The sequence below is a fragment of the Lates calcarifer genome, linkage group LG2 (assembly GCF_001640805.2).
Source record: "Lates calcarifer isolate ASB-BC8 linkage group LG2, TLL_Latcal_v3, whole genome shotgun sequence".
NCBI classification, from domain to species: Eukaryota; Metazoa; Chordata; class Actinopteri; family Centropomidae; genus Lates; species Lates calcarifer.
Window position 1 is genome coordinate 21124537 of NC_066834.1, and position 27661 is coordinate 21152197.

At 43.6% G+C, this 27661-nt stretch overlaps 1 protein-coding gene across 1 annotated transcript; it reads right to left on the minus strand.

The window, feature by feature from the left end:
• Nucleotides 1-690: 690 nt before the first annotated feature.
• wtip (WT1 interacting protein) lies at nt 691-27158 on the minus strand. Its single transcript, XM_018666919.2, is given in 9 exon segments — nt 691-2250; nt 3882-3950; nt 4903-4954; nt 5230-5360; nt 5785-5847; nt 7310-7377; nt 17612-17713; nt 24805-25024; nt 25026-27158. Coding segments are annotated over 9 exon segments (2139 nt in total). The 5' UTR covers nt 26307-27158; the 3' UTR covers nt 691-2097.
• Nucleotides 27159-27661: the final 503 nt, after the last annotated feature.

A 27661-nucleotide genomic window follows, 5' to 3' on the forward strand; every position in this document is an offset into this window, starting at 1 on the left:
AGTGTCCTGAACAGACCTTGAGCAAAAATGTATTTGAAAACAATCACACAATGTTTTATTCCTCTTGGAGTACCAAGATGCCACAGTCAGACAGAGGTGTGGGAAGTGTCACTGACAGAAAATTACTTTCAGTTTCACCTGAGACCTTTCACATTCATCTCTTTTAAGGGAATGTAAGTATTTCTATTTCCCTCCATATTATTTTATGTTTACCTTCAGATCTACACAGTCTCCCAGACAAAGCACTGTTCCAGTATAAATATAGAATAGTTTACTGACACATATGCATGGCTAGTTTTTATTGAAATCATAGAAATCTAACTGTAAACAGTGCAGATCTTTTTCTCTCTGAGGAGCCACATGTAGTTCACAACATACTGTGTCTTTCTGTATGGGTTTTAACATATATACATCTAACATTGCCAATCAGGTTGTTTTTATAGATTTAATTCTCAAGAATTTAATTCTATGATGACTGCTTTTAGCGTTCCACCAGAAAGGCTCAAATTTTCGTATTCAAAGTCTTACTTCTTGCTAAAATCTCAGATTTTAAGATTAAGCTTAATCTCTCAGATCTGTGAGATAATTTGGCACAGCAGTGGCACCCTTGACAGATGGTCTGCCTGAAGTTAGGATAAATTAATTTGCTACATTTTGAGGGAATTAACTACAACACTAGTAAAAAAAAAGTTTTGTTTTTTTTTTTTACAAAAATGATGATGAAGAGCGCAGATTTGTGCAGAAATGTTTGACAGCGTGGCAGTGTGTGTGTTATAGCTGTCTACAGTCAACAGAGGGAGGGGTCATGCTGAGTAAAACACACTAATTTGTTGCCAGATTTGGGAACTAGTCATTTGGTACTTAAAGTGGAATAAAACAACTGCAGGCAAATACTATTTGAGCCAAGGCTGCTCCAACAAAGCCTGTGGGTCTCTGACCCACTGACAGACATGAAGAGGCTCTGTGTCCTAGAGGAGAAATGATACAACAGACCCAAAGTCTTCAGAGGCTTCAGACTGCGTGACAGACAGCGTGTTTTACCTCTGAATCTATCACGAGCGCAGCAACAACAACAACAAAAAAAAAAAAAAAAAAAAAAAAGAGAGAGAGAATCTACATCTAGGATCTTATGTGGAAAACATCTGCAAAATATATATTCATATATAAAAGACAATCTATGTGCATCTAAAATTTTCTTTTTCTGTCATGATATAATCATTAATTAAGACACTGCTTGTGAATCTCTCGAGGTCTCATCTAAGATTTCTAAGTGGAATGTCTGTCGGTCCTCTGGGCTCGTGGTGCTACGGTGCATCTGTTATGTTGGGGTGGTGCGGGGTGAGGAGCGATGAGTTGACAGTTTTTCTCTCATGGCCCTGTGTCGAGATGCTGGGTGTCCTTTGCATAGCCTTTAGCAGGACTCCATTTCAGTGTTAATAGCTGCACAGAGAGGGCCTGCTCTGAAGGCACAGCATGCCCACCCTGGGGCCCGTCCAGTCCAGCCAGCACTGGAATGTAGTGGCTCGTTCCCTGGCCTTCCTGACGCCGAGATCAGCAGCGTTCTCAGACGTGACAGCCCTGGTGAATCCACTGCGGTAAACCGCTTCGGTCAGAGCACAGGAATGAAAAACATGGAAAGGAACAGAGGGAAGCGAGGAGAAAGACAAGTTTGCGTCCTCTCTTCCAATCCAAAAACCCCTCTCTTTGATGAATGTGCAGGGGTCAGGAGGTGTGACGTCACCGGGGGCCTCTGGATGAGCCGGCGTGTTGGCTTTCAGGGTTAGGCACCCTAGGGGAATGGGGGTGGGGGGGTGGGGGGGGCTCACAGATGGAGGAGGAGGGGGGACCCTTTTTCCCAGCTCTGTCATGTGACAGCAGGGCTTGTGGTGGGAGCTGCACTGTGTGTGTTAGTCCACGGTCTGGCTGTCCAGTTGAGGACAGGGGCAGAAGCTCAGATGGCCACACAGAGGCTTCCCCGGAACTGCTGGAGGGGGTGCAGGCCCTTTTTTTTTTTTCCTTTTTTTTTTTTGCCCACTGCTGCTGGTGTCCCAGATCATCTGGGAGGCAGGGCTTGGTTGCTGTCCACCCTCGTCCCCCTCACAGCTCAGTGACATGGAGGGGGTAGCTGGGTGGTGGGTGGGCAGGGACCTGCGACTGGAGCCGATGGATGTGGCAGCTGTGGCAGAGCAGGTGGCCTTCCAGTGGATAACAGCGGTGACCCTCCTCATCGTTTAGCTTGAGACCACAATCCTGAAAGAGTGACATAAAGGCAGAAACATGAATGCACCACAAAGACGATCAATAACATACGTAAGACATCTCATTAAAAGTCGGAGGGAGACTCCAAATGAAAGGGCAACAGGGTCAGGCAGGATGGATGGATGGATGCATTACTGCAGCGACTTCAGTCATGTGGATGTTTAACTGGACCCTCTTTGTGGAGAGGAGGGTGCTGGACCCAGAGGCGAAGCTCTGATACAAGCCATGACTGACACTGTGTTCCCCTCACAGAGGGTGCGCGCAGGTTCATCCTGAGAGAGTTCAGATATCTAGAGAGATAAATGTATGAATGCAGCCAGTTTAGTGCGCCAGACAGGCCCCACTCCTGACTTGTGGTCTTGTGTATTTTTTGTGTATTTCTTTTAAATGCCTGTGTACATTTGATAAGAATGGGAACACTACAAGTTCTATGCATTTATGAATGAATACACTGAACTTTGAACCTGCAGAGGAATTCTGTGCACATCTGACAGGGGTGAGATTCTGGGGTGGACCCTGAACATGCTGGAGGGATTACATAAACTGACCGGCCCTGGACCACTCTGCTGCTATTATGACTCAGAACTCATGTATTAGAGATGAATTTTCACATTGCACATGTGAATCCTGCTGTGTCTTCTGCTCAGCGTTCATTAAAGTTACATTTTTTCAAAAAAGAAAAAGAAACCAATGGTGGAGGCGCGTCCTGTGTCACAGTAAATATGTGCTGAATTTATGTAATGCATTTACCATCACCAGGATGATTCAGCCCTGGACTTTACCCTTCCTCTGTCCTCCAGAGCTCGGCTGAATGATTAGCCACTGCTTATATAATACTATGATCCATTCTATGAAGTGGAATGTTAGCGATTCAGAGACATTAGAAGGTCTGATCCAACTCATGAGTACAGTGGAAATCATCTGTCTCTAAATTGAGTATTTACAATTCAGAGAAAAATGCAGAATTACTGCAGGGTGGGCATGAAATGTTGATGTGCTTCACTTAACTTTTCAGTCACACTTTAAGTACAAACAATCTGATGGAGTTGAGTGGCAGGATGACTGGGATTTCACAAGTGTGGTTTAAGCAACAAGTCCCCAGCTGAGTTCAGAACTCAGTGCTGGAATGTGCTTTGTCGATGAGTCACAGTGTTGTGCTGTAACCTTGGGCTGGTATCTGTCTGTGGTTTTTTTTTCTGTGTGTGTGTCTCATTCATTCCACAAGAGCAGTGATTCACACTTGCCGTTACAAAGTCTAGTCTCATCCCACGATTTGCAGCTCTTACCCTGGTTCGCCGTGTTTAAGGGACTGAGTGGATGTGAACGTGCATGTGTGTGTGCACCATCAGTTGTGTGTAGCTCAACAGTGTGGCTTGTGTGTGCAAATATCTGTGTGTGTGTGTGTGTGTGTGTGTGTGTGTATGTGTGTGTGGTCTCATTCATTTCATGATGGCCTGAAAAGTTGAATCATACGCAGTGATGCTAAATTGACTCTAGTCAAATCACATGAATGGTAGACTGCTCTTACTCATACTCTGTGTATATGTGACTCTGTGTATGTGTGTGTGTAACTGTGTGCATGTGTGAGGACAGAGTGCAGGAGGACAGGAGGAGCATCTCACCTCACAGTGGTAACACTCCACATGGTAGTCCTTGTCCATAGAAACAACTCGGATGGTTTCCTCAGAGCCCTGGTGGGACAAACACACAGTCAGACCTTCACATTACATCAGTCTAGTGTCTCATTAAAGTGATGGTCCAATAACCAGCAGGTCTGAGGTTTGATCCCTGCAGCTGCCATGTCTCCTGAGGAAACACACACAACCTCCTCCCCTCAGTACAGAGCAATACAAAACAACAGAGCTGCTCTGAGCATACATGGTTTTATGGCAAACACAAGGAGAAAGTCTGGATTAGTGTTTGGTTGTTTTACTTTGTTTTTGTTTTTCTACTTTTATTAAAGAAACTATTATTACATTTACTACATTTAGCTTGATTTGTTTTGGTTTATGTCTTAGTTTTGGCCGGAGCAGTATCAACTGAGATAAGATCTCAGACATAATTTTAGCTCCAGTTCATTCTTTATTTCAGTTTCTGTCTTTGTAAGTTTTATCTTATGATAACCTCGCTGCTGTTGAGTTTATTTTGATAGAGTGTGACTAATATTAGAGATATTAGTGCTTTGTTTGCTAAATGGCATATCAATAGAGAAAAAAGATCTAAGCCCTGAGACACATTTGTCTCACATGAAAGGTCATTATATTTAAGTACTGCATGCTCATTCTCAAACAAATATCTGATCTGATGTTTACTTAAATTGTTCTAATCTAGCCTGAAAAATATACATCTGCTATTTAAAATTTATGTTTTTTTGTTTTTTTTAATCCCTGTTAACCAGCCATTTGGTTGGTCAGTTCAATACACTGTGGCCCATTTGAATATAACAGAATAGATCTTTATTGTCACTATCAAAACAATTTAAAAAACCAATACGCAGCTCTTAAAATGACAGCACAGATAAAATATAAAATAGTTAAAAAATAAAAACCAAATAGAGATGAAATAAAAATAAAATGGATACGACAACCTTAACATATATGTGAGATAGACTGGAACTTGCATGCATTTAGATGTGCTCCTTACCTGGGCTGGAAGGATAGGTTGGTTGCAAGAGGCACACTTGGGAGCAAAAACCCTGTTATGGAAGAAACATCATATAAGTCTCAGTGTAATTTAAATCAACGGACTTCTTCTTTGGGACTTAATACACATTTTTTTCCAAATAAATGCCAGTATACTACCAGTTCAAACTAATGACAAATAAGAGTGGCAGGAGCACTATACATTTTGTGTCTGTGCTGTTTTCATGATCCAAATTTTCAAATGGCTTGTTTGCAAATTGCGGGCCGCATTCTGTCACGCAGTAATCACATTTTATCAGTGTGGCGAGCAGAGGGATGTTCTCCTTACGTGTGGTAGTCTTTGACACAGTAGATGTTGTTCTCAACGTCCACGGTGAAAGGCACTCCATCTAGACCCTCTTTACACACCACGCAGCGGAAACAGCCTGGATGGTAGGACTTGCCCAGCGCCTGGAGGATCTAGACTCCCACACACAAAGGAAAAACACACAAGATAACAGTAAGAATTGGGAGTGAGGCCACTGAGTTCATGCGGTATCTTACAATGAAGTGCCATCTGGGAGGTTTCTTTACGTCTAGATTAAAAGCATAAACTCAGTGAGGGTGGTGTAATGTGTCATGTGTCAAGGAGGAGCCTCCTATCTCACAAAAGTGTTATCAAGGATAGAAAAACCCTGAGACTGTGAGCAGCTGAACACTCAAAAATGAAATACACTAACTTGGCTGTATCTGCACAATGACAAAATAACGCGCCAAGCAGATGGAGAAATTAGAAATATTATTCATGTTGCCAGTCTAGTTGTATACTACGAGACACAGTACAAACAGTCCTCCCCTCATAACTCACGTGGACTCTCTGCCATACATGTGATAAAGCTCTTACCATCTCCATGATGAGGTGGCCACACACGAAGCACTTCTCAGCCGTCTGCTGGAAACCAGAGTACTGTGGGCGAGACAACACACAGGATTTATTATCCTCAGCAGAGAATTTTGGAAACGTTTGTGCTGGTTGTGCCGTCAGCTAGAACATGACTTGCTACACACTTGATGCATGAGCATGTTTAAGTCTTATAGTCATCTATAGAGGGCGCTGCTGTGCTCTTAAAATTAACATGACAAGGCCTCTCTCTGAATCCCTGGTCTCTCAGCTGACATGTTCATCAGGCAGCTGTGACTTGTGCTGTCTAACCTTAAACATTTTTTTGGATCTTTACTCTGCTTAAGAAGGCTTCTGCTGTTTCTCTGTTACATCCACTCATGTTTGGACAGAGAGCATCTCCACTGGACCAACTGGGTGTGAAGTGCCTTCTGTGTGTTACAGGAAACAAGACACCCATCGTGTTTCCCTTAAACCCGGACTGCAGGCAGATAATGAAGGTGACCATCTGCAGCTCAAAACCCCCTTAAGGTCGTGACCTGATGACTCCAGGGGGGCGTGTAAAGGAGACATGGCTACCAGGTGGAGGTGGGAGGTGGAGATGGGCAGCCTGCCCCCTGCCCCTGACATCTCCACTCCAGATCTACCATCTGCCACCACCTCCCCCTACCCCTGGGGTGACAGGCCAGACTGGTCAAGTCTCGGCTGTAAGAGGTACGGGGAAGGAGATTAGTCTCATCCCGTCATCTGACCTCCTGCATCAGTTTATCACTGAGGGGCACTGACTGCAAACAGCAAAACAGGAATTTTCTGTATTTCCCAACAGATCAGTGGGTTTAAACTCTAAGGGGAAGCTGTCTAAAATCAGGAAGTACTGACAGCAGATTAGGCCATGTGTTATGAGGTCGTTTGAATTGTACAGCTGCTTTCAACAATTATGTTATGGGAACCTTTTGTAAGCTCCTTCCTCCACATTAAGAATCAAACTGTCACATTTTAATCAAATGTTCTTGATCTCAGTAGCAGCATCACATACGGCTGCAGTATACAAAATGTGATTGAAATGTTATTCTTTCATTTGCACAATTAGCATCTTGTTGTGTTCATCTACATTAAACAGTATTACAATATTTCTGACAGTAAGTGAAGGCACCGTGAGAGCAGGCCCAGTGTCTGCCCTGTTAACCTGAAGCAGATGGACCAGGGGCCTGAGAGTTACAGCTGTCCTACACATCTCCTCCCACCCTTAATTGTAAGTGCTGGGGAGCAGCATGTGAGGTAATTGAGCTCCTTGGGGAAATTTGGGGGAAATTAGTGTGAATTGGTGGGGTGGTGCTAAACTCCTAATTGCAGCTACGATGTCTGTTTCCTCCGGAGGGTTGCAGAATGCAGTTGGAGATCCTAATCCCTCGTTCTCTGCTCCACCCGCTCCTCCATTCACCACACCATGTGACAATGATACTGTGCTATCAGCTAATCTTCTCATCGCGCAGCAGAATCAATAATCACAAACACACAGGTGACTTACCAGGAAATCCTCCTCACAATACACCTTCCCGTTGACGTTGTAGAACGCTTTCCCTCGCAGCCTCCTCCCTGAAAGAAAAGACAACAAATGAAATCGACACACTCAAGTATGAAATTCAAGAGTTTAGTCAATGGTCTGGAGTTGTTTTTTATAATTTGACCCTTCTTTATGGAATAAAGTCCATAAAGAAGTGAGAAGGGACTTTACTGGCCTACACACAACCCTGTTATAGACCAGTGTACTGGGAATGCAGTCATCATCCAACATCAGGGCTCAAACTCACTAAAAGCCTAGATACATCAGCATTTGAAATGGCAAAATTTAGTGGCAAATTCAGTTCACTCTAATGGAATCATTATGATTAGTGGATTTGCTCTTGGGGCAGCACAGAATTTTCCCATTGTGTTCAACGTCTGTGAACTTCCTGCAAGGTTGACCAGTAACAAGCCATAATGACAGTGCTGACCTTTGAGGTGACGGAAAGCTGGACAGTTCAAAATAGAAGAAGTTCTTGCGGCTTGAGTAGCTATGTTGCAACGTCCTCTGTTGAAATAAAAAACTGTGCCACAAAAGTCTTATGGCCAAATTGACAGTCATGAGACAGGAGTCAGTGTTACAAATGCATCTTTTGATTAAATTCAATAAAGTTACTGTCACATTAGTAACTGGATAAGTGACTGTCAGCAAGCTTGTTAACTTTATTATTATATCTTTCTTTTTATTAAACAAAATGGTATACAGTGTTGAACAAAGTGCCACATGGAGTAAACAGAACAGCAGAGAGAAAACAGAGAGAAGCTCCAGGAGCTATTGTGACCGACTAGCTAGTGAGTTAGCAGTTAGCTCACCAGCCACAGCAGTTCACTGAGCAGCTGTATCACTACAATGACCAAGAGACGTACAAGTCAATTCTTTTCTTGTTTTCTGGGAGACTTGACATTTTTCAAAGAGAGTCTGCTTTACAAACTGGGGTTGAGGAATTTAACATACATTTCCCTAGAGAGGAGTTGTCTGAACAAATTATGGGACCATTTTACATCACAGGAGGGAAGCGCAGTTTTGCACACTGACCCGTACTAGAGGGTAAAAGTCAGGATATCTCAGCCTCTTTTGACCCGTCAACTCATGTGAGTCCTCCAGCTTTATGGAAATACAATATGAAGTCGCTGGAGCCCATAGTTTGGGAATGACACATTCAACAATCAGAGAATGTGCACAATGTTTATGTTTCCAAACAGTGTATTGCAAATGACAATCAGCGTACAATCTGTCTCCTAATGCTTGATGCATGTTTATATATCTTTATAGCTATATGCTGTGTAATAAAACACAAATGCATTGAAATGATGATTCTACTACTTTTAAACACTCCAATGATCTTTGTCTTGTTGTGCAGACAGGAACAATAGCTGAGCTAGTATTGCTCTAAAAGCATGTCAGTTTTCTGCCCTTAATGTGCTGGAAAAAACAAACTGTGAATTTTATATAAGATTATGACAGACATAGCACACTGAATAACAATTTAACACAACTTCTCTTCACTTCTGACACTGTACGTCGGAATAAATCATACTGTACTCCTCTTCTTTAATCCCTCTACAGCTACAGCAACACACCAGCTCAGAGCAGATGGCTGGCCAACCGTAGGCAACTTTCTGTCTGAGCCCCCGTTTAATTACTTCGACCATTGATCCCAACAGGAATCCATTCACGACCCATACACAATCAATACAGCAGGCTGCTTTCCAAACCCCCCCACCCCCCGAGAACCTCTCCTCTCTCCCTGTCCTGCCATTGTGCACCGCTCACAGACAGACCGACAATAGCAGACTGGAGGGAGGATGTCCCCAACTTTGACACATGCACAGGCAGCGCTGAGATGATTAGCATAATGAAATGTATCAATTTGATTATTCACTAAAAATTTTGGTCATGTATCAAGATACCAGACCGGACTTTTGCTGCTAATATTGGCTTTACTCATTTTTCCGCATCATTATTAAATGAAGATTTTCTTGGCTGAAGGTTAGACTGATGAAGCAACTTTTAGACTTCACTTCAGTGGTCTTTTGTCGTTTTTTTTAAAATTTATGTAAAGACTAAACACAATCGAAATTATCAATAGCTGGAGTCCTACAACGCACGAACACATCCAGTGAAACATGTCCGTGGTCCTACTTTCAGCACACTGAGCATCTAGCACTGAGTCTGAAGGCTGAGATCCTCTGAGTGAGCCTTCATTCATCAGAATCCAAGCCTAAGTCCAATCTAACAAGGAAATTCTGCTGTGGGCTGGCTTCTGCAGCCCCCTGCCACGCATCCCTCACAGCTCGTCCATTCAAATTCATTTAAGAGCGGCGGTGTCTCTCTGGCAGCGTGATGACTTCACCCAAGGCTGGCAGACGAAGCACACGGATCTCATAAATCTGCTGGATTAGTCAGATTTAATTGTCGTCCCGAGCCACCAATGATTTTATGTGTGTCCCAGCATGGGAAAGACGTGTCCCCCCACCACAACATCCTCTCTTTTTAACACGAAAATTTATGCAATTGCTGTATTTCACACACAAACACAGTGTCACAATGCTAGGAGATGGCAATACATTAACACCCACATAAATGGCTGGAGCGGCCGAGGAATGCTGTCCACACAATAGGTGAGACTTTTAAGACTTTGAGACTGAGCAGCAATTAGCATTTTGGTAGCGTGGAGCAAAGAGAAAAGCAGGACTGAGGAAGAAGTCCACGTGAAGCAACTCTTAGGAGACAGTGTCTTCAAAACCAGGACTTTAGAGAGGCTAAACTTGCAGTAACAGTGAGATTATAGTGAACAGTGCAGCAGCAGGGGCTTGCGAGGTGTTGCTGTGTGCTCGTCTGTGGCCTCTGCTCTGGAGATTGGGGTCTGGAAGGTGAACACAAAGGCCTCAGCGCTGATGACTGTGTGGAGCGCTGCTAGGGGAGCGGGCCGACTGAGCAAACGGGGACATTCTTTCTGCCTGAGGTCACTAGCTGGTCCCATTCAACCCCCCGCACCTCTCCAACACCCGCTCTCTGCCCGCTTCCCTCGCGGTGAAAAGGAGGGGGAGGGCTCCATGCCTGCCCCTCTCTCCTCTGGCCTTTTGTCACCAGACAGCGCTGCAGAGAGGCCGAACCTCCTCACAGCACTGCAAGTGATCGAAACAGCAGCTCCATTTATAATATGCAATCCCTCTGCAGGTATTAGACAGCTTAATTTAAGATTTAAAGCCTCCTTAATGCTAAATGTAATTGGATGTGATACATAATTAAATGCACAATCCTTTTTATCACTCCCAAAATAGACCTTTATTTTTTATTATGTCTGGTAAGAAAAACAGAAAATGAAACTCTTTCAGTGTGAATATTCAGTATGTCAAATATATATGATCAAAGACTGACTGATTGAGCCTGGAAGCTGGAAAAACAGAACAATTCAAAAACAGCTAACATTAGTCAGCGTGGTAACTGCTTCAATCTTGTTAATAACGATAAACAATGACGACTGATTTTTGCCTTTCACTCTGAATGCTCACAGTGTTACTGCTGAGGCTTTGAGAGCCTGACCTCTGCACTCCTTAATGCTGGTTGCTTGCAATTTTTGGTCATTTAGGAATTAGAGCTCCTCCTGCTAATGCACTCATTTTGAATGATGGTGTTGCCATGGAAATGAATGTAAAAGAGGACTGATGTGTCACCATGGCAAAGGTATTATTCAGCTAAATTTTCCTCTGGTACAGCTGTACGGTTGCATCGAGCCTGTTCACACATAACAAACTGAAACGTGTGTGTTTCCCTGAATAAACCAGCAACATTCACTGGTAGCTATCAAAGGCTGTGTGGAGAAAGATGTTAAAAGGCATTATAAAAAAGGGGCATTAAACACAGTTTTAGCCAATCAGTGCAAAGCTCTTCTTCTATGCTGAGTAAATGTGCGGTCACAGACGCACTTGTCTCAGCAAATACTCAGTCCATGTCTCACTTACATCAACTGAAGCCCACGTGAATGACAAATTTAAGAACTGATTTGAACTTTGTTTAATTTTGACAGAGACTGTGTAATCTTGAAGCGTGTTGTGTTTGAAAAGGGGGGAGTCTTCTTGTGGTGTGTTATGATTGACGTACCTATGTTGAACCTGCGACATCATATCCTTCTTGGGTGCAGGACAGTTTTGTTGGACTAAAGCAATGTGATGGTCCCGTTATAGCCCTGCACACCTGTACAGCTGCTTTCACCTATTCTGGCTAATTAGACTCAGGTTCAAGTTGGGTGGAGCTAAGTTGGAAATACGTGAGGTCACCAAACTTACTGAACCAATGAGAATGATCAAGGCGCCCAAACAGGTGTGACAAAACTAATCTGAGGGTCGGACCAAGCACAGTCTCTGCCAGCCTACTGTTTTCAGACAAGGTCTTATCAAGCAAATATGTGAAAATATTTGAGGAGGTGGATCATGGAGAGTAAAATACTCGACCCCTGACACATTTCAAACACTGATATGTATATAGTTTTTGACTGGAAGCATTATGTTTTACCTTCCAAAGATCTAAATCACCAGTGCAAACACTGCTACAAAAGTGGGTCATATCAGGTCACATTCCAAGCACAAGTATTCGTCAACTTCCTATTGGTCATATGCCCGTTGATGTGTTTCAACATGTGATAATGGTTCCTCTTGAAGTTAGTTCTCATCTTGATGAGAAATTATTTGGCAGTTTTCTTAACTCTCTGGATTACGACTGTAATCTCAGGCAGGTTCACTGAATTTGTAGCTAAACATAGGAGACTGCACATCCTCAAATGAAATGAAATCTTTGGCACTGCCCGACTGACCAAACAAGTGGCTTCCAGTAGGTGGTGGCCCACAAGCAATCACGTATCCGCCTGTGGCTGTGCAATCAGGTTGATTAGTCAGAATGAGTAATGGCGTTCTGAGCGTCCAATCACAGCCTGGACTTGCCTGAATTCACACTGACAGAGTTCACTGCAAGTCAACATCAGGTCTCATCTCTCTGAAGCCATTTCCTATTTCCACTTGAATGTTTGAGAGGAAGTGTTTTTACATCTTTTTCTAAAACACTGACACCCACACTAACAGACGAAACAACAGGATGTATTTGTTATTTGGATTTTACCACTTCCACTACTTCAATGTATTGTCACTGACAATAAACCAGTCTGAAGAGAGGTACTGCTCCTTTTTCTCGTTGGTGGGAGGCATCATTCAGTCTCTCTGTTCTCTGTCTGGCAGAGAAACCAGAGCTCTGGCCTGGATAGATAAATGTGGTGATTTGCTCACAAAGGAGCTTCAAACTGATTTTTTTTTTTAACCATGCCACAGCGAGCCTGAGCAGGCCTGCAGTCTCGAGAGTATTTTTGGTGAAAACCCAGCCGTGGAAGGTAGAGCACAGGCAGCAGTAAGCATATTATCCACCATGAATGATGCAGTTCAGCAGCAGGATTAGTTACATATCACTCTGTTTTGATCAGTAATGAGTGTCACACCCCTTGAGCAAGCCAAGGTAATACTGAAACCAAAACACATTCCCACACTGTCTTATGTCATGCTCGGATTATACAACATTAAGGCAAATTTACCCCCAATTTGGAGGTGTGCACTGGATCCTCTCTCTATGCCAGCATTCAGCACAGACTATATGATGAGGTTTGCAGGTAAGATTTTCATCTTCCAAGCTGATTTCAGAAAATACTGGGGGCAAGTTTTGGTATTTCCAAACCTGGGGACTGAGGTGTGACCACAGTGGGCAATGTGACAGATCTACAAAGGGGGGGAGAGGGAGGACTTTTAAAGGAGCAACCACAAAGCTGGTGCAGCCTTTGGGTTTAAAGCACAGCTGTAAGGAAAAGGTAGGTTGAAATTTGGCAAGAATGGCAGAGGCTGACACGTCTTCCAACTGTGCAGAAAAAGAAAGGTTGTAGAAAAAAAGGGATGATGGTGTGTGTGTGTGCATGAGAGAGATAAAGCTCTCGCTCTTTGTTGTTCCCACTGGAAATGTAATGTTAATAATATCCTCTGGTCTATGATGCACTGTTATTTTCTCATCTTGTTGCAGAGTGTGTTTGGGATGTGAGAGCAGATGAGCTGTGAAATTACTTCTAATGTATTTGATGCGTTTCAAAGTCAGACAAGATTCTAAAAGTCCTATAGTCTGAGTCTGCCTTGTTTCAGACGCCACTGCCTTTGCCTTCAGTAATGCGGCTGAAAGTGCTGAATAACATTTCCAAAGAGCAAACTAATAGTGAGGCATGATGGAAGGTGCACACACACAACAGCTACAGTTGTGTATCACAACACATATATGGCCCCCTTGTCTGCAGTGCCCTGTGCCATGTGCCTGCACAAAAGCAGAGCTGCAACTTTTCCAGGCCAACAAATGGAGACCCGAGGCACTGTGATTGGCTCTGGTACACACATCACTGGTTACAACAGATATCTCATTACTTTGGCCTCTTGTTACAAGTATTTGTCATGTTTTTTTTGTTTTTTTTAAATTTTATTTTACTGACTATAGAATCAACACAATCAATAATCCAGTCATTAATCAATAGTGAAAACAATAGCTGCTCCTCAAATTAAGAGCAATTTTATGATATGGATTCTAGTTGCAACATGTCCCACAGCAGCCAGTCTTTCTGTTACTCATTACAAGAAGAGGAGGAACTCAACTATACAAGCCCCAGCAAATCAGAAAGGTTAAATCGAGGGTGTTAAAAATACAATACCGCTACAGGCTTGTTAGCTGTCGACTCACTGACCACCTGCTAATGAGGACACTTGGCAGTATCTATCAAGATGCTGATTTTTATAACGACATTCAGTCTATATATAGACTGGTATATCTTATATAAATTTAGTTTTGATTTCGAAGATGAACTTAATGTGGTTTATATGACAGCGTCCACAGTCAAAGTACTGCCTTATTTTTGTCATGATCCAATTATTTCTAATAACACTGCTGTTATGATGTGTGTGTAAACATAATGTATGACTCCAGGAACATAACACAAAGAACTGAACGTTCCCTATTTTCCAGCTTTCTCATTTCCACTGCCTGGCAGGTGCAACTGGTGGTGGTGAATGATTTGAGAAATTCAAGCCCCTGAGCTCTCTTCTGCTGCCAGTGCTTTCAGAGGCCGCTTGGATTACTGTAACAGAGAAATGAGTCATCAGCCTTGCGGTTGACAGTCTGCTCATCCAGCCTGAAGCGGAGTGTTTATTTATTTTTTTTATTTTATCCAGGGAAGGCATGCTTATTTTCAACAACACTCACAGTCACACGGAAATATATATTCACTCCAGTTAACATGCGTTTATGTGGGAAAATATATTCACTGGCAAACTGGGGAAAGTGCAACTCCTGTTATAATTTCAGCTGCGGATGGACACGAACGCTTTGTTTCATGGCACTTCAGTAGTAGCTGTAGGAGGAGGAAGCACTGCTCTGCGCTTATTTAACTTTTATACCACCACACAATTTGTCTGCAACCCAGAAATTGAAATATTTAAGACAATTCTTCAAGGACAAAATCCAGCCTTCAATCCAAAGGCTGTGTCCGTTTGTGTCAACGCGTGTCTGCACATGTGTGCATGCACTCCTCCGTGCATGTGCTGTTTAATGTGAGCCCATGCCAGGCCTGCCCCCTCTGATAAGCAGGTCTGGTACACTTTGTGACTGTCTGATTGAGGTCCTCCAGGGAAGGCCAGCTGAAGTGGAGGGGGGTAGTTTGCATTCTTGGCCATTTCATGAAAAAAGGGTGCAACCATGGGAGTAAGCCAAGAGGAGGGCTCAATTATGCATGGTTAAACAAAGCCCAAGGCTACCAGCGAGCAATGTCTCAGCAAACTCGGCCTCACTCTGGAGCTCCAGACTTCAGGAGGACCCTTCTCAGGGGCACATGGAGGAACAAAAAAAATAAATAAATAAATAACAAACAGGGACGTACATAGACCGAACGTAGCTCCTGATAAATCACTGGTGTTATGACAAGTGCAGGCACTTTGAAACTAAACTTCTCAGAGGCTTTCAAAACTCTGCTTAAAAGCAAACATTTCCATTCACATGAGGTCAAATGATACATCACAGAGTTTACGTTACCAATAAACCATCTCGAGAGGCGAGATGGTCTGTGTAACTATCAACAACGGTTTACTCTGAGCACAGAAAATGACTTGTTAACTAATTGTACACATGATTTCTCCAATATACGCAGCAATAATTCTCCTAGGAGCTGTCTGTGGTTTTTGTCTAACAGCGATAAAGTCCTACATAGCTATTTTATGAGGTAATTACCCCAACCCCAGAAAGTAAACCAGTCATTCTTTAAGAGTATTTTTAGTCTTCAGAGGAAATAATCTAGTTATCGTACAGATCTGATTATGAGAAGCTGTGTTTGCTTTGTTTCAGCACCAAAAGCTGACTTCCAAATAAACCCTAAAAACATAATTAGGCCTATTGAAACAACCAGTTACACCCTCAACCAGGGCAAAGGCTACTTTTCCACAGCAAACCCCAACAACTTCAGCAACTGGACACTCAGCATCTGGCCCCTCTTTCTTCAGACACACAATAAATCGGAAAGTATGTGGCTTTGGTTACATGTAAATTATAGGCAGTTCTTCCAGAGCCAGGGGTGGGTGGGGTGGAGGATCAGTATCCATGTATAGTACACATATGAATGGAGGCAACCTAGCTAAAAAGCTCTCTCCCAACATCTTCCTCTTGTTTCCCCGGGAAACAGGAGAGGAGGGCTGGAGTCGGGTGACAGGGACATCCAAAACACACACACACACACACACGCACACACACACTTGTATGTCTATCTTTCTGAAGACACTCATTGACATAATGCATTTCCTAGCCCCTGACCCTAACGTCAACCATCACAACTAAATGTCTAACCCTAACCTAAACCTAATTCTAACCTGAACCCACAAACAGGCCTTTGAAGTTGTGAGGACTGGCCAAAATGTCTTCACTTTCCCCAATGCACTCACAACAACTCAAGCTGGTCCTCACAAGGACAGAGGTACAAGTACACACACACGCACACGACCACAAAATCTATACTGTACTTTGAGCTGAAGAGCAGATTTAATTACAGTCTTAAAGACCAAATAATGTCAGCATTTCATTTCTTTGTGGCATTATTAGCTTGTTCCTGCCATAGAGAGAACTGAGCTGCCCTGTTATTCTACTGAACAGACTTCTCTGCCTGAGGGTTTTTTTGTTTGTTTGTTTGTTTTTTTCAAAGCAGCAGATGTTTTGAACCTGACTATAACACCACCTCAAACAACAAGCCGGTGACACTAATGATGATATTTCAGCAGAGACAGCAGCAACTGAAGTCTAGATCGGGCATATATGGAAAAAAAAAAATGCAGAGATCCGCAGACAGAGAAGGTGGGAACCCCGGACACAAACTGAAGCAGAAACTGTGCTCAGTGACCAATCAAAGCTATGCAGATGATTTGAAGAATGGGGATATTATTCTCTGGGAAAGAAAAATAGCAACAGAGGATGGATACAAACAGGGTGATACACGTGGATGAGTTGTATAGGTAAAGCAGTCTTCAGTGAACATATTTCCTCACTCATTACGAAAAATGTCAATTGTTGATAGGAACCACTACCGAAACTTTCAAGCACTATCAGAGATAAAACAAGACAGCTGCATGCATGTGTCTGATAAGCAACAAGTTAGTTATGGCTTGGCCTGGTAACATGGTAAGAAGATGCAGCTGCAGGTGAAGCAGTGATGCACAAAACCACTACTACAATTTGCCCTAAAAATCACAGTCCTCCTCTGAGTCCTGACAGTGAACACAGATGTGATACACACATGTTCAGAATCAGCATAACTTAAACTTGAAAACCTCTGATGTGGGCTAATAACGATTTGATTTGTGTAACTCGCTATTCAACATTTAAAGAAATTGCAGAGATCAAATATAGTACAACAGCTGTGATTTAAATGGGTAATTTATTAGCAGGCAGTTAACTGTTCAGATTTTTTGACAAGCAATTAACACTGTAGCTCTGGCATACCAGCCTGGTCTCTAAATATAGAGAGCAGACTGCCAAGCAAGCTGCAAGTATATAATCATATAGTGATGAAGCGCTGATGCTACAAAGCAACTAAAGTGTCAACGCACATAGCTGCTGTATTAATGCCAGTTGAATACAGGTGGGATACTGCCCACATTCACAGACTGGATGGTGAAACAGTGTTTACTATTATTCCATCTAACTTAATGTCTTACTTACCACAGGAGCAGCAGGTGAAGCAGTTTGTGTGATACAGGTTCCCCATGGCCTGGCACGCTTGGCTGGCTCCATACACACCCTTCCCACATTTGACACAGATACCTGTTAGACATAAGGTCAGTTAGTCGATGTTGTGTTTGCTGAGCAAATATAACAATAAAATAAGAGCAATCCTATGACAGAAAACCTTCTGGGAATCATCATTTAAAGCACTTGGTCTTTGTGAGGTTAGAATAACTTGATTCTTTGACTCTGAACCAAATCATAGAGTGAACACTGATTTATGCCCAATGTTATAAATAATCTGTTTGAAAGAGAAAGATTGTTTAACTAGCTTGTACCATTCAGTGGAAATACTGTTAGCTACAGTCCTTGTGTGCACCATAAGAATCAAACAATTGCTGGACATGCTGCAAGCTTTGTTGGAGCTTTGCTGGAAAGCTGATCAAAAAAAAAAAAAAAACCTCAACCCTGCCAAGCTCTGTGTGCATTCCTTTAATTATGCAACACCCAAAATTGAATGTGAAAATGACTAACCTGCTACAAATATCATCACTACTGTAGTTCCAGAGGCAGATTTCATTCATTGTTCTCTCTGGGTCTTTTGATTTCCTTTGAAAGCCAACAGCACAATGAAATTCAGGGATGTCAAAGCAAGTCGAGCTCTGAAACCAAACCGTCCCCAACCATAAAACATGAAGCCGACTATTACAGATGCACGATTGTTCCTTTATCTGAAGACTAAAGATGTGCGACTGCATTCCAAATTTCAGTTTGTGATTATTAATTCACAAGAAATATTTCTTAAAAGTGATTTCTATTCCAGCTGCAGAGGACCTGTCTTAGACTTCTGTCATTTCCTTGCATTACATCATACCGTTTGAAGGCAGACTACTTCAGTGAAGATGATTATTAGATTAAAATATGCTGACAGGAAATGCAGGAGGGTGTGAGGGGACTGTCAGGAAGGGCAGGCCAGAAACATGGCCTGTGTTCAAAAAACTTTCTGTGTCTTTCTTTGGTACAGGAACCACCTGACATGACTTCAAAGGGCATGTTGGTCTTTGCAGTTAGTAAGTTTTGACTGAACTCTGGTATAAAACATTCACACTGCATATACATGAACACTCAACTTGTACAACCAGTCTGTTTTGAGAGCGTTTTGCAAGTGAGGATGGTGCCATTTTCCTCACCTCTTCTACTACTTTTGGGGCCTTTACCATGATTTTAGGAATACTGAGGTCATGATTCCCAACTTCCTTCAATGTATCGCCATCCTCAACTAGTCTGTAAATTGTTCTCTGAAAAAATCTGTCTTAATCAGCCTTAAAGACCCCTTTTAAAGTATTAAAGTATTTCTCTGCAACATTAAACCAACTATGTAAATAACTGTGTCTGTGTTGTTTGATCAGATTTGACTCAAAGTGCTGGCGACACAAGCAAAAACTGCGATTGGCACCGAGATTTCCAACTGAGCCACGTCGGCTTCAAACCACTGAGAGGAGGACAAAGACAAAAAATAAAGAAACCTTTCATGTAAAATAACTAATCACAGTTGCAGCTTTGCCAGTACAGTTCTTGCTGGACTCTGTTGATTACTGTGGAGAGCTAGTAGAGGAAATTTTACGGGGGATTTTCATGTCTTCCTCATGTCGTACCCAAATCTCAGAAACAATACTGATTGCATGACCTTGGTGTCCTCAATGCTAACCGAGCCCTAACAGTATTGATATAGTAGTTTGTTAGGGCCGTATGGTGCCTGCACCCAAACAAACAGTGCACAGTGGAACATGCAGAACAGGGGGTCAGGGGACAGTTTCATTGGTGTTTCTGGGGTTTACCTGTCTTGCTAAGGAAAACCTTGACAGAAGGTAAATGTTGCACTTTTATCATTAGAGTAACCTTCAGTCCCAAAATGCTGTATGGTGGATGAGTGATGCATGGGGTGCCCCACCCAGCTTCATGTAAGCCTGAACTAGAACTATCCAGCTACACAAAGTGCTGTGACCTTTATTTAAGAAACAAGATTGGGTGGAGAAAAAACTGTGGCTAAAAAGTATGTGGAAGCGGCAGACTAACAATCTCCAAACTCTCACGCACAAGACGACCTCCACCGGGGTCACATTCCTCAGGGAGTGCAGGGTTAAAGCCTGGGTGGGGTGAGTCCAGGGTCACAGTGCCTACAGGACACAAGATCTCACAAGATCCCAACATGGGAGAGCTGCGCACCAACAACCCCCGTCCTGCTCCCACAGACAGATTATTTCATCTACTTATCTTTAAAATACACACACACGCACACGCACATTTCAGGATAGACTCAGAGCAAGGATACACACTCTGTGACGCAATCGTGGAATTCCCTGGCTATCTGAGACAGTAATTTCCCTCTCATAACACCTCCGGTGCAGTCTGTGACATTGTTTAAAAACAACAACAACAGATGAAGGACACGGGCACAAGAAAACCATCCAAAGGTTATGTGTCTTCCCTTTAGACCAGAGGTGTTTGTACAAATTAATTCAGCGGAATCAAAGTCAAATATTGGCATTTCCTGGCGTAACCTGAACTTGTGACTGCACTCACGCACGTAACAAAGATAAAAGAACCAAATGGCCGATAAGAACGAAGGAGTAAAAGTTAAATCGTCGTAACAGGTTAAACAATTGTGCCAAAATAAAAGTCTACGATAATAAACACAGTGGGGAAAAAAAAAAAACAAAGGTTCTTGTCTGTGCCAACCAATCTGGCGTTCAAACAGAGCCTCTGACAGACAGCAGGAAGCCGGTTGACCACAGCTGTCAGTAATGACTGAATCATTTACTGTTGCATACTAATTCTTTCAAAATATTTTCATTCCTGATGAGACTCCTGACAGTATCTGCTACAGCATAGGTAACCTAACCTTTTCATAGACTAAATGAGAAAATGACTAAATTAAAACGCCCTCTTGTAGCCTTCTTATTAGAAAAATATCCACACAGTTAACATTTGCTCGCAGTAAAATTATACAAGCTGCCTTTGTGACAAAATTCATCAAGTGTTAATGAAGTGAATTCTAAAGTAAGCAGTTTTCCTCTCTCACTTCAGCCACACAAATAGCTTCATATTTAACGGTTAAACCAGAACCAGTGTTTAAGTTGAGAGAAGCCAGATGACCAAAAGTGAGCTGGACTGAATTCACTTTATGATACAGGCCCCTAAGCATCTTCCTCCATGTTCATACGAGGTGTTGTTCCCTTTCTGTCACTGCATCAAGACAGCGTACTTCCCTTTCTGGTTATTTGCAATGACTAAAATAGAAATAGACAAGAACAAGCTTCTTTTGATGTTGTAACACTCCACAGATTACTGCTAACTATAGATGGGTGGAGTACAGTCTTGTACTTTCCATCAGTATGAAATGAAGTAATTTGTCCTAAAAACACAAACCCTATATTTTTTTTGACAAAGCCTAATTCAGTTTGCAGTGAGTGATGTTAATATTGGCCACTGTTACAGTATGTTCATCGTGTGATGATTTCTCTATTGGAAGTACTGTTATTGTGCCACCTGATGCCACCTGACTCACTACACATCTGTCTAAATACCAATTAGCACAGTCACTCATTCTCTGCGCTTCACAGTCGACAACTAATAGACAAGCATAATGACAAAAATATGACAGTGGTCTATCTATTACAGTTAATCAACCTAGATGTTTTAATGTGAAAGCGAGAGATGAGACAGGTGTGTACTCAGAGCCAGGAGGTCTCTGTGTTTTTACCCTTCAAAGTCTCATTATCCAGCTTCATGATAACAAGAGCTGCTGTTTAATGACTGGTTTCAAGTGGTATTGTTTTAAAAAAAATACCTCTCCCTCCTTTCTTGGGTCTTATTTTTATTTCTTTTCAAAAGAATTAATTATGGCCACGCCATTACTAACATGAATCTCCGGCTCTGACTCTCTACCCAACGGCTAAACTGACAAAGTATGATTTATTTATACAGCTATATCGATTTACCTTCGTTACTTTATTCCCTCTGGCTGCAGCTATACTGCAGTTCTTTAAAAACTATACACCATGTGCTGCCTTGGTTTAATTTATCAACATGGAAACTTTCTTTGTCATGAGAAAACCGCTGAAAATGACTGTAAATAGGGACAAACATCAGTCACAGGAGTCGGAATGTGATTTGTTATGATTTCCACACATGCTAAATGTCCCAAAGGGTCTTGTGAGTGAGGATGTGGTTATCATTTTACAGGACAGCAAGGAAATCTCTGAAGCACTCTTGTTATTCATTTCAAACAGGATGCTGAATCTCTCGTGTGTCCATTTCATAACATGTCCATGTGGCAAGGACAGGGTCTTTGGCGTTCCCTGTTTTAAAAATAAAGCAGCATCACTTGATTCACATACATTCTTGCACCTCTGGAAATGAAACTGTTATTAAGCAGCAGTTGCTCAATATAGGCTGTTATTATGCTAATCTAATGTGGAGGTTCAAGTAAAAGAAAATCGCTCTGATCTTTCTGATGTAATGGTGACATTATGGGATTAAGCACACTCATTCATTTGAATTTGAGTGAGTGTTTTTTAAACATACTTGACATCATGTCTGTACCATCACTGAAAAAAAAACACAGAACGTGCTGTGAGTTGTAAGAAGGTTTGCACAGCCTGATTCATGAAACTTTAACGACCGCTTGGTGTGACTTTGACTCCTCACAGCACAATATCACACCAACCTCAGAAGATACGAGGAGTTTACATGAGAGTTGTCAACCAAACAAACGCAAGGTTAAATTTATTTATAGAGATGAGCTGCAGATTGCTAGATTGTCGATCAAAACGTCACCAAATGCTTTAAAATCTGTGCACGTCTTATAGGAGTGATTCAGTCACTGCAGGCCCATGTGTTCTTCCAGGAAAAAATGATAAATAACAGATAGCCTGACCAGCATCAAAGCCAGGAAATACAAATTTCAGGAGAGAAGTCCTCACTTGTGAGAGTGTACTGATGTACGCTTAAAACTTAAAGTGAGACCTAAAAAAGTAATACATCTAATCTCATGTCAGCTGCAGCTTGTGCATGCACAGTATATACAGAGTCAAAAGGAAGCTGCGGTACAACACACAGAGCAGGCCAGTGTGCTGTTGTCCACAAGACAGCATGTGTGTGTGTCAGGCATGTGCATGACTACTGCCATTATAATTCTGGGCAGGTGATCAGACTTGACCCCCACCAACTATGTCTGGCCCGCCAGCCAAGATCGTGTGCCAAGTGTCTGGTGTTGCCCGACTCCCCACTGGCTGGTTAATGAAGGGCTTCGTGGGGGGAGTCAGGGCGGGGTGGTGGTGGAGGGGGAGGAGGTGGAGAGGAGGGGAAGTAAAGGGGTGGGGTGGGCCTCACTCTGCTGCTTCAATTGCAGGCCTGTATCGGGCCAGCTGTTGATTCACAGCTCCTTCGCCACCACAACAAACAGAGGCCACACAAGGGCCAACCGGCGGAGCAGAGGAGAGCAGAGCTGAGCCGGGCAGCAGTGTGGGACGCTGGCTGGCTGGCTGGCAGGCAGGGCTGCGCCCCCCCTCCAACCCCACCCCTCTGCAATCCCAAGAAAAAGCTCCGGCGATCAATTTCTCCACTGTCGCTACGGAAACAGAGCTGTCTCTATTGGGCTCGGTGTGAGGAGCGTCTGACTGCATTCTTCTCTCTCCCTCCCTTTCCTTTCTCTCTCCATCTCTATTTCCACCCTCTTGCTTCTTTCTCCACCATCACACACCCCCCTCCTCCCCCCTCGCTGTCTTCTTCATCTCTCCCTCCTGTCTTCCATCCTCGTTCTCTCTCTCTCTCACCTGCTTCTCTGGAACAAATCAACAGCTGTCTCAGCCTCACTCTGAGCAAGTGCACTGGCTATAAAACAAGCCACTGTTCTCTGGCTTCAGCCATTTGTCTGGCTGCTAATTCAAAAGGTAGACAGCAACTTCCTCAGCAGCTTTTCTGTGGCTGTGTTACCGCTGGTGAGGCAAACACATTTGGTCTCAAACTCCATAATCACCCCCTAATCACAAAAACACGCCGCAATGTTCAACTCTTGAAAGAGGAAATCTTTAAAATGCCCTAAATGAAAAGAGGAACCCAACAAATATTTTCATTCCAAATGCCTTTCAGACAGTGTGAAGGCCAACATTTTTCAGTTTGTGTGGCCTCCAGTGTCTGATTCACATCTCTGTTGTAACTCTCAAATTGCACTTGACCACAATCTCTACTCCATGCTCCAGAAGATAACTGCATTTCCAACAGATCCAGACCACACTGCTCTGGGTGTCTGCTCTGGCAGAACAGAAGGTTCCATTCAGTGAGGTGCAGCATTGTGCAAATTTTAGCTCTGCCAAGAGAGAAATTAGTATTGCCCTGCAAAGCCACTCTTATCTGCCACAGAGGGACCTGTTAGTGGTGATGTAGCATTCGCTTGTTGCAAACAGGCTTTGCAGAGACGACAAAACTATAAATAAACCCTTCCTGCACACCAGCAGACACTTTTTTTTTTTAACAATTTCTTTGAATTGCAATTTCAGTAGCCGTCCTACTGAGTTGTGTGTGTTGTAATCTTATGCATGACATTTTACCCTACTAATACTACTACATGTTTGTTCACTTGACGCTATAGAGAATTCTTTTCAGGGGGAATGAGACAGGAAAGGGAAACACTGCTCTTTTTCAGCTGTAAACTTCATTGAGGACCATTATTCTGGACTTAAAACTTGCTCCTTTTGTTAACGACCAAAACTCTCAACACAAGTGTTTTGTTTTCTTGTGAAAGAGATGCTGCAGGGATCTCCCAGATACCTGTGAGGGCTCAAGTGGCCAAGGGCAGTGTAGGGGAGGGAGTCAGGGCCAGGGCATCAGTGACTTACACAGGAACTGATGGTGTGAGATGAAAACATGTCGGTTTGACTGACCGCAGCCTGAGTTCCCACAGTTTATGAGAAATGCAGGTCAGAATCTCAATCAAACGACTACTAAATCACCTGTTAGTTGATGCCAGACCTATGGTGGTCGATGTGTACAATTAACTGGGGAAAAGTTTTCAGTGAATCTTTGGTTGTTGTTTGCATATTCTGAGTATTTCCAGGCATGCCTAACAGCGAGTTTAAAAAAGATTCCCAGGAGTATTTGAAAACAAACCTGCAATTAATATTACCTACCAAAGTATTCCTTTTTCATGTGCATCTCTAACTCCTTCTCCAGCTCCAAGGTGAGCGCCTCTAGCCGTCTCTCCGCCTGGCTTGGCCCACTCTCCCGGCTGGGGGTCACCTGGTAAGGTAGCTTGAACCTCTGGCCCGAGGAAGCTGTTTTTGAGGATATGCCGTAACCAAAGGAGGACGGCGACCCCGCGGTCATCTCCGCACTTCCTCCCGTCTGAGCCGAACTGCTGCTGAGGCTCGGGCACCGCCGAGAGCCCCTGGAGATGGATGCGATTCTGGATCCCGTTGGAGTCTCCAAACTCCTGTAGCAGCGTGTCCTCGTGTAAACCGCTCCCCAGCATCGACGACCTGGGTGAAGGCAGCTGCAGATCGGGGTAGGTGCTCATAGACCCCCTGGAGCTGCGAGAACTTCTGGAGCTGTGACTGGAGATGCTGGACCGGGGACTGACCACGCAGTTCGCGGTGGTCCCCGGTCTCGCGCTCCCGTCCTGGCTGCAGATGCTCGAGCGAGGACTCGCCAGCGGTGCTGCGTGTAAAATCGCCCCCTCCAGATCATGGTTGACCACGGGCCCGTACCGCGAGTCGGAGTAACTGGACCTCGGGCTGGTGGTGAAGGAGTACTGGCTCGCCGTGCTCGACCTGGGGCTGGTGTGCCTCTGGTCGTAGCCCATGCTGATGCCGCTGGTTCGGTTGCTGCTCGGCTTGCTGCAGCAGTCACAGCTGTTGAGGCTGGCCCGGGGGCTGGAGTGTTTACTCGTGTCGCTGGCGGTGCTTGCATAGCTGGATCTGGGACTGAGGACACTGCTGCCCTCGCAGTGAACCAAACTAGACCTGGGGCTCGTGTACCTGTCCTGACCCGGTACCACTAAACTCGTACGCGGGCTGCTGATGCTCGACCTCGGGCTGGCATGCTTGCTCTGCTCCTGAGAAGACAGAGAGGATGCCAGGCTGGACCGAGGACTGGTGGCGTTGTATCTCCCGTCGTGGCTGCTGGTAATGCAGACACTGTTGCACCTGTTGCCGGGGAGAGCCACCGGTTTGTTGAGAGGCACGCCGTCGAAGGCGGAGCCGGTGCTGTACCTGTGGCCCTGCACCTCCAGAGAGTACCTCCTGTGCCTCTCCGAAGCGCCCGTGTAGCACGGCAAAGCCACCTCGGATTTGGTGCAGCAGCCCTCCTCACTATAAACCGCGTCTCTTTGAGGGGCACAAAAATCCACAGGAACGGTCCGGTTGCAGTTCACAGGGCGCACCGGAGCCGCGTTGTACACTTTATTTCCAGACGTGAAATTCTCCACTGTGTGATGCTGCTGGTGAAGCACAGAGGTACCATTCATTGGCTTACTTTTATGCTCTGCTACTGCCGGAGCCGAAAAGTCTAAATCGGGGTTAATCACCAAGTCTCTCCTCGAATTGTACATCCCGTCTTTATAGGCATCATACAAGGAAAGGTCCTCCATCAATTTACTGGCCCGGAGTCCCAAATCTTCTTGATAATGATCCATGTTGTGCTCCCGAGGCGAGAAACAAGTTCAGAGTGTGCTCCGCTCCGCGAGCCAAACTAGCGAGCACCGCGGAGCACTAATTGCATTTCACATGGAAATCAAAACAAAACGCCGCGGTACAGCCGTCGCTCATTTACAGAAAACCACCAACGTACTCAGAAACCTCCACCGTGTGCCGCATCGTCTTCTTCTGCTTAGCCCCCTTCGCCGAAAAAACAAACTCTTTCTCACAGTTTCAGCCGACAGGGATACGTTTGTCAACTTCAGTTTTTGTTAAGTTGAAAGGTCTTTACAGTCAATGGCGCGCTGCGCGGAGGAATTTCCCCTTGTTGGTTTTTCCTCTAGATTTCTCTTACAGCCACTATGCCAGAGATTAAAGTAGGCTGGATAATCGCGTACGCCGTAAATATCCGTTGTGTATAAGTCCGAGCACACCAAGCGTACGAAAATCTAAAAAAAATACCGTTTTACACAGGGGACTCGTTTGCGTAAAAGGAATGCGGGGATGAAGACAGGATGCGCTGCGCCTCTCTGGAATGTGGTTAATGCTGCAGAGAAACAATGATTGCGACCAACTCAGCAAGGGGCTGCCGGCTCTGAAAGGAGAATAGTTTAGAGAGAAGGGGACGTCTGCATTCATCCCAGGCAGACTAAAATATCACACAAAGCACGCCTCACCTGGTCCGACTTCTTGTACACCAGGAATAAACTGCAGTGAATTAGTATTATGGAAGGCAAAGCAATTTAAAACTCAAGTTTATCGATCTAAAGATAAAAAATATTCTCAGGTCCCCCAGAGTCTATGATCCATCTCGGATCATTTCCAGCTATAATGAAGCAATATTATTATGTTGGTGACAAAATCTGAGTTTATAAAAGATATACCAAGATCAAAGAAATGAAGTTTAAATAAGAATGAAATAATTAGTCTCAAGTTATATTAGGTTAAATTAAAATGTAATGTTTTATTTTAATCCATTCTTCCAATTTTAAGGAGAGCTGAATACAAAGTGTATACGCCATTTTTAAAAAGGAAATAAAACAGAGGGAAAATGGTTGTTTGTTGATGATGGTTTGTCTGGCATGTTGTTTCTGTGAGATTGTTATTTATAGACTGCAGGCCTGAGTAGATATGCTGTAGCCATTATAAATTACTAAGTCTTTATCAACAGTCTGTACTAGTGTTCAAATGTGAAAACTACCCAACAAAACACACACACACACACACACACACACACGCACACACACACACACACAAGCAGGAATGCTTGATTTGAAGTGAGATTTAGTTTCTTTCCATTTGGAACCCAGGTTTAATTTTAAACTGAGTTTGGCTGAACTTGTTTAAATTTGAT